The following is an 8,358-nucleotide window of genomic DNA, read 5'->3' as shown; positions in this document are numbered from 1 at the left end:
TTCCAAGGGCACCACCATCGTGCTCGAGTCCTTTGACTTTGGGACATCCTCTATATTATTGTCATTCCAAAGAAGGGCGATTGCGACTACCTCTACGGAATACATGGAACGATATACAACTACGCTTATATTCCTCATGCTGAGGCTTCATTGCTGATCGCAGCCTTTGATGTAGGAACATGCACCAGGACTAGTTAATGTTGTAGTTCAAAAGGAAATTTTAAATTGTACTGAACTAGAGGGAATAACCGAGGCTATATATACACAAGAGCAGATCAAGTTGATTGGAAATCAAATTGTTTCTTCGTATAGACACCTCGGGATTAATTCCGATGGTACGGCTTGGTTCCTGATCTGCACCAGCCTCAGATCACAACAGAATGAAGAATCTGGTGGAAAACTGTAGTCTCATTGATGATGGATGGATGCTCTCCCTAGAAGGAGAAGGCTGCATGCAAGCTTCCTAGGGCATTTGCGACACCTTAGGCCAATAATACGTCTCAAAAGCCGTACTTCATCCGACCAATAAGATCTCGATGACTCTGTCTTTTATTACTACCAATTTCAAGCTATTTATGCTATTCACTAATGACTAATCCGCATATTCGGAGTATCCATTTCTCCGGTTCTCTTCCAGTATTCATGAACTTGCATTGACAATACGCTACAGTCACGGGTTCCACCACTACACTATTAAATTGAATTGAATTCCGAGGTTTCTGCCAGGCAGTATGAAAAGTGGGTCCTAAGGCCCGAAGTACCGGAGGTCAAATACTTTTGTTACACCACTGTATCAATCGGGTCTCAGGGCGTAGTTGCACTTTCTGCGAATTTGATTTTCTAAGATTTAATTCGTCTTCAGAGGCAATCCAAATATATGGGAATAGGTTGTCGGGCCTTGTCCATATATCACCGTAATGGGATACAAGATGAAGTCCAACTGTTTTCAAAGAGCACGTTCATTCCTATAGATAGTGCACAATTAATTTCAATGATGTGGCTTGGTCCTAGTCTGCACGAGTTTCAAACCACAACATTCCTAAATCGTCATTCTGATAGGGGAGCTTATCGCAACGCTGCTATATACATAATTCATGCGCTTCCAGTTCAGTGAGACAAATCAATATCCGAAAGGTCACACAGACACTCTGGTTTCATTTCGATTTCACGTCTTCTCGTCACTTGTATAATAACGCAGATACTTGCAGAAACGGTATTTGCAAAAGCGTTCCCTTAGGTGCTATGCTCTTTTCTTCTTTCTCAATCATCGAGCTGGAAAAACAAATTTATTTGCAGAGCGTTACAAACTCCAACTACTTATGACCTAGGGTCCTACCTAGAAAGAAAGATTAAGGTATAGCACTGGATACCATTTTTGTAATTTGCTGTAAAACGTGTACTCCATTTGTCGTATCTGAAATACGACGAGCGGCGGTGGTTTACCCGTCGGACACATTTTTGTATATTTATGCATTGCCTTTCAATAGATTTAATTGGTACCAGTAGACAGCAGCGGCTGCTGATCAGAGAAGTGGTTAGCCTGTAGAAGCAATGAATCCGAAAGGGTTGGTCGTGTAGGGTATTGCAGAAAGAAGTGATATTGGATCACATACTGTTGGTATCACCAGCTAGGTACCGTGTACACAGTTAAGTGAACAGTGTTTATGCTCCTAAAGCGAAAGTTGATTGATTCATGTAGATAGATGTGTGTTTCAGGTCATCTCAGGTTCTAAGATACCCCTTAATCCCATGCACGGACACTCGGCGGTCACAACACCGGAGCCGCAGCTCCGCGCAAGAATGCGTACACCAAGAACGGGACGTTATGTCCCGACACATACCGATGGTTATTATGCTGTGACCCAAAGCCACATCAGTCATAGAAACGAAGTTGATAGACAAAGTTTGGTCTCCAACCAAATTCAACAATCTGCGTACCACCACGGCCTGCAACACTTGAGGTGGTCTGGACGGGTTGAAAATTGCCATTTATGACTGTACCAACTTCGAAGCGGCGCGTGTTGCCCCCCAGTTGCGTAAGCCAACGTAGCCGATGTCGGTGTCGAGATCTTGAACAGTATTATAATGGAATACGTAGACTTCGATATCGGGTTCATCCATCATTGAAACATAAAACGATGATTCACCCCGCCTTGGAGGGGCCTCTCCCCGTTCAAGCCAGACTGCATTGTCTCTCGCGAGTAAGTTTTGAATTTCCATTTGGCTTGTTGGTTCAGCGTTGTCAATCCTATGATACGGATTTGAGCTGAACCAATGCTGAATCGTACGACTTTCCAAGCAGTTTCCTTCTGCCGGGCACAGCCACGGGAGGGCAGCAATGACATGAGTGAGAGAAAGGAAAGTAAGAAGGCTGAAAATCATCATGACGGTTACTGCGATGGATGGAGCACAATCGGAATGAGAGATGTTAAGAGCTACAATGAGAGGGGGAGGAAACTTAACTTTATATGACCAGCAGGAATACGGGAGCTGGATCTCCTTAAGTTTCAGTAGGATACAGAGATTGGCTGAGATGTTTTTCGAATGGCTTAGTTATTAGGTAGCCGTGTCACGGGACGACCCCCAACCCTCCGGGTAGGGGGTGTCCCACAGCCATAATGCAATTAACAGCCATAATGCAAATTTTCAATTTCTTCAACTTCTAGCTCACTTTTTAGACGTATAAGGTCCAGAATCCATGAAATAAAGCCCATCAATAGCCTCATTAGCCAATAATGTATCAACCTCCTCATTTTCAAGTGTTTCCTCCAATTCCTTAGCCGCCAAATCGGCCGCCATTTTCTCTGCGTCTTTCTGCCAAGCACGAAGCTTCGACTCATCTTCTTTCTCACACCTTCGCTGTACTAGCCTATTGCCTGAAATCGATGAAAGGGGACTCTTTGTAGCACCCTTCACCCATCGCTTGCTTTTTGTAGGTTTTTTCCTAGGCGTTTTATGGCTAAGGGCGCGCGCAAGACTCATCTCAGCAAGTTCCGCATTGTATAGAGACGATTTTCCGGCATCAATTGCGCGCCGTAGATGCTTCCGAATTTTATGTAAATCAGGATTCGGGTTATCAAGTAGCGGGAAAACTGTCTTCTCCAATTTTTCAATACGCGCATAAGAATTGGGCGGAGAATTGGTCGCTGAACTTGGGAATTCGCGGGTAGGTGACGGCTCGTCGTACATACGTAAGGTCTCTTCGTCCGAATACTGCCCTAAATTACCCAAAACTTGTGTCGGATCTAGTGGCCAGATACCAGTAGATTTAAACGAGGTTTGGATAGTTTTGGACTTTAAGGCGTGGCGTCGGACGGCGTCAATATTGCGGAAAAAATCGCGTTTTTCGTTGCTTCCACCCCACGCCACAACCTCAGTATTCGCCATTTTAAACTCATGTTTTAGGCTTAAAAAAGCCTCAGCATCAAGGGGCTGACATATATGAGTCGTGTGAGGTACAAAATACCAAGGAATAATCAGGTTTTCCTTACAAAAATCGAGAAATTCGATAGTTGTATGAGACGTATGATTATCCATTAGCAAAAGCCTCGGTCGCCCACGTCGTACGCGGTTTTTTGTGGCTTCATGAAATGAGCATAGCCATCGGTAAGCAGTCTCACTATCCGTCCAGCCACTAGACGTTAAGTGGATAATTTTGTACGCCGAAGAAGAGGTTGACATATTACTATACCAGTCTTCCATGTGGACGCTACCTTTGATTAGAAACCACGGAAACATCACCCAGCCATCAGCGGCAATACATTCAATGCCAGTAATAGTTTCACCTCGATCTCCAGTAGCAATACTAGCAGTTTGGCGCGTAGAGACGACGTGTTGGTTAAGTCCTTCTCCATTTTGGAAGCCGGTTTCATCCCAATTATAGATCTCATGAGGTTCAAAACCATGCTCACGGTAGAGACACTCAAGCCTATCATACCAATGGCTAATAACTCCAGGGTCCTCAGCTTGAATTCGTAAAGACTCCTTTGATTTTTGGGTAATAAGCTTGATGTGTGGAGGTAGACGCCGTATAAGCCGATAGCTATACATTGAACTAACAACTCTCTCCGAAACCGCTATTTTCAACAGGCGATTTGCGGCAATTTCAATATCTTTTGCAGTTGGAGGTGTATAGCAAGAATTTAGCACTTCGATCCAGCTAATTAATGCATTTTCCTGATTCGAATTCAATGCATTATTGGTGGTAGGGCGATCGGAGAGAGATGTCTGTCCGTTTTTGCGACCGCGAAGCTTCGAATAAGACACGCGATAATGGTCCGCAGCCTTACGTAGAGATGAAAATTTTCGCGTAGTATAAGCATGTAATGCCTTAGCTAGCAGATCCTCTTCATCACGAGCTTTTTTAGGCATTTTTGGTGGGTAGAAATACGCGTAAAAGTTGAAAAGGTAGGAAATTTGCATTATGGAGGTTAATTGCATTATGGCTGTGGGACACCCCCTACCCGGAGGGTTGGGGGTCGTCCCGTGACACGGCTATCCCTTAACCCGGCCGCTAATGCATTTTAGCGGTATTTTTTGTAATATATCTCTTACGGCCTGTCATTGGGTTACAAATTCTACCGCCTTACGCCTTTACATACATTAAAGTACTTCTTATTGGTGGCAGAAAAGTGGCGCTAAGGCGCACCCACAGCGGGGCGCGGTGTGGGTAGGCTGAAAGGCGCAGATATAAAGAGTACACAGTTTATCACTTCCCATTTAGTTCAATGCTCTGAGACAAATGCCTCGAACTAAGATGAATCAGCGCTTTATCCACCCTAAATGGTGGCGCGCGCTGGCGCACGCTGTGATCCTGAAACGAAAAACGCGCTGAAAAGTGTTGTGATATGAGGCTGGTGCAGATCAGGAACCAAGCCGAACCATCGGAATTAATCCCGAGATATGTATACGGAGAGCAAGTTGATTTCCAATCAACTTGCTCTTCTCGTTGTATATATAGTCTCAAGTTTCCCACCGAATAATAGATGAATCAATCTTCCTTTTGAATTACAACAAAAAGTGAAGCAAAATTGAGCGATAAGATGAAAGTCGGAGTGTTTGTTCTGGTAGGGCGCCAGACAATTATATGCACGTTCAATAGGATAAACCAATCATATGCATACCAAGCCGCCGTGCAGCAGGGGGCAGTGTAAAGACTAATTGGATGAGCACGGAAAGAGGAATATACGCGTAAAGTTAAAAGACAATTAAACGGATAAGTTCTCTCGGGTTTCTTTTCTCGGATCTTCTTTTTCTGGAATGACTAGCATCTCTACCCGTGATGCAGCAGGACGATGCTATCATAGGGATAACGGGCAGGCTGTTCACCTCACTAGATGATCAACAGAATCCAGTGTATAACATGTTGGAAAATACGGAGGATGAAGGTCTGGAGGCCGCACGAGAGGATGCACGAGAGGATGTGCGCCATCCCTAGAAAGTGGGTCTGGAAAAGATGACCCGAACCCTTTTTGTCGCCCTACTAAGCTTGAAGCCTTGGCGAATTGTCTTAAGGTGGAAACTTTGGAATTCTGTAAAATATCACTCTTGTGCCTACTAAATACAGTACTTCTGGGAAGAGACACTCGCTAGCGCTGAAGCTCCTCCTCAGTGAATACGAGCCGTATTTGGAATATAGGAATGCACAGCGGGCATACTATACTGCACCAGGCAGATATTCTACACCAAGAGAAAGTAGAAAAGTTAGATAAGAGGTTTCCGCACCAACGACATCAAATCTAAACGCCCACCCCGTTGTTACAGTACCCCTCACTACGTTGCCTTAGGCCACCATAGCAGGTATGTTCCTGGTCTCACCGCGCTAGTTAAGTGCCAATGATCAGATAGTTACCGTCAAGTTTAATCACAACTGATGGTGGCATTTCGGCATTCTTAGCCCTCAATCAGATACGTGTATCGCCACCGTTTTACATAGATTACTGACGACAGTCCTTATTAGAGGCCATACTCTCGGACATTCGTTTGAGGGGAGACGGACCTCGATTGTATGAAGAATAAAGTACGGTTATTGCAGGAGCTCATAGGCTTTAATGGGTTCGAAAGTTCCGCAGAGGATAATCTTCCCCACCAGATAATGTACAGCGGAACCTCAGGGTCACCGGAGAGAATTAAAGAGGGCACAGTGCCCATTGGAATCCACAGAAGGACCCACAATACGCAACGGACCCCAACCACGCCGCGACCCAGACAAGGCCCCAGCAGCCAGGGTTGGCTATTTAATTGAAGCTGTTAAAGCAAGAATATTTCCATAGCACCTAACCGGCCCTTACATTTTTTACAAAAATTACAGACCCTCCTAGCGGAGGGTCTGCCACCCATATGAAAGGGATCACCCAAATGACAGATTTTTCCTACATTTTACTTTAACCTCAATTTACTACACCACCACATAGTAAATTAATTAATTTAATAAGAGATATAGATGAATTAGTCAACTTAATACTAGAATACAAAAGCAATTTAATTTCCACTGCGTTTTTTGGCCCTCCCATGCTTCCTGATTTCGACCAATACCTTCTTCCACTTCCGCCTCGTTTTCTCTTGATCGGCTTTTTCGCTCAGTTTATATTCTTTTCGCTTTATTTCTTTGAGCTGGTTTGAATTCATGATGCCGGTAATCCGTACATGACGGCGAGATGCATCATACCGGGCGTGGCGAGCTCCCATGATAGCTTGTGTTCGATCGAATTCCCGCTGTAGCTGGAGAGCTAAAGTAGCCTGCGCCTCAGCACCTTTTGCAAGCTTTGCCAACCCCTCTTTGAAATGCTGAGTTGTAGGATCATATTGATTAAGCCGTAGGCTTATTCTTCTCACTTTTTCAGCGGTTTTTGGGGTGCTAAACTCAGTGTTTTGTGAGTTTATTGATGGTGTATTCGACCGGTATAGATTGTCATAGTATGGATCGTATGACTCTAATTCGTCGGTAATAAGCTTAGAATTAATAGGCCAAAGGCCTGTCAATTTAAATCCAAGCTTAATTGTATGCGGTTTGAAGGTTTTTCGACGAATTTCCCCTATGGAATGTAGGAATTCATCCTTTGAGAACTTGCGGCATCCAGTCATTGTTGCGGCCTCGACAGCCTCACTATGCCAGTGTTTATAAACACTAAACACTCCGACATCGAGAGGCTGTAATACATGACTAGTATGCGAGAGTAAAAAGAATAAAATGATATTATTCTTCTCACAAAATTGGACGAATTGACGCGTCATATGGGCTCCAAAACGGTCGCATAACACAAGCCTTTTTGCACCTAGTGTACGGCCAATAGTCCACTTATGGAATAGCTGAATCCACTGGAATGCTAAGGTATCATTGATATAGCCGGTGTCAGTGACAGCTAGATGCTCATCTTCCTTAATAGCATCAAACCAGCGTGCTAAGGCTTGCTTTGCACTTAGAATAATAAGCGGCGGGCAGGCAAAACCATCAGCAGAGACAGCCTCCAAAACAGTCACAGATTCTCGGTTTGTGATAGATCCATTGAATAGCTTCTTTTTTGGATGTCTAGTAATGATAAATTGATCACGTCCGACACCAATTTGAAAGCCAGTTTCATCAAAATTGTAGATGTCTTGCTGGCATATACCGTGCTCAGTCACCACTTGTTTATAGTCTTGAAACCACCTCTCAACAACAGATTTATCAAGTGCAGCACTTCTTTCAACATCAAGAGCCTTCCTCCGTCGTACATAGTACTCAGGATTACGTTTGAGAAAACGTTTTAGCCAGTGGTCGCCGATTTGAGGGGGCGGTTCGCTCTCGTCATGGTGGTCTTCTTCGAGGATTGAATTGGCTGCAATAGCAATTTGACGGCGATTTATCGAGGCTCCGACCGTATCAAAGTAATTGATATATTCACATAAAGCCTGCTCTTGTATGGAATTAAGCCTCCGGCCATTGGGTTGTCTTTGAAAAAGCGATTTTCCACCTTTCCATCGCCGTCGGAGTCGACCTTCGGGGACCGCGAATTCTCGCGCAGTTTTTGCAATATTGGGTTTAGATTGCTCAGAGAGAGAGTCCATTGCTTTCTCAATCTGGATCTCTATTTCTTTATTGGTTTTAGGCATGGTGGGCTGCGTGGTGGAGGATCAATGTGAAAATGGTAAATTTAAAAAAATCTGTCATTTGGGTGATCCCTTTCATATGGGTGGCGGACCCTCCGCTAGGAGGGTCTGTAATTTTTGTAAAAAATGTAAGGGCCGGTTACTTATATCTTGGGCATATCTTATACTATCTATAATTGGAAACATCGCTATTGGTACAGTAAATCCTCATCATATATTGACTTAGGAAATAGGTGAGTAAATTGATACATGAATTTAAAGAACCTAATC

The 8,358-nt window shown here is 44.0% G+C and overlaps 2 protein-coding genes across 2 annotated transcripts; both read right to left on the bottom strand.

The window, feature by feature from the left end:
* Nucleotides 1–1,873: 1,873 nt before the first annotated feature.
* On the bottom strand, nucleotides 1,874–2,121 carry N7446_012290 (uncharacterized protein; the record flags this gene model as incomplete). Its single annotated transcript, XM_058521032.1, has 2 exons — nucleotides 1,874–1,966; nucleotides 2,002–2,121. 2 exons carry the CDS (start codon nucleotides 2,119–2,121, stop codon nucleotides 1,874–1,876), a joined length of 213 nt encoding a protein of 70 aa, XP_058366398.1.
* A 4,359-nt stretch (nucleotides 2,122–6,480) lies between these two features.
* On the bottom strand, nucleotides 6,481–8,091 carry N7446_012289 (transposase; the record flags this gene model as incomplete). The annotated part of the gene is made up of 1 exon (XM_058521031.1): nucleotides 6,481–8,091. The coding sequence occupies one exon, from the start codon at nucleotides 8,089–8,091 to the stop codon at nucleotides 6,481–6,483; it is 1,611 nt and encodes a 536-aa protein (XP_058366397.1).
* Nucleotides 8,092–8,358: the final 267 nt, after the last annotated feature.

This window comes from Penicillium canescens (genome assembly GCF_028828765.1).
Source record: "Penicillium canescens strain IBT 15451 chromosome Unknown utg000010l_segment0_segment0, whole genome shotgun sequence".
Taxonomy (NCBI): Eukaryota; Fungi; Ascomycota; class Eurotiomycetes; order Eurotiales; family Aspergillaceae; genus Penicillium; species Penicillium canescens.
This window is presented reverse-complemented; position numbering and strand designations above follow the sequence as displayed.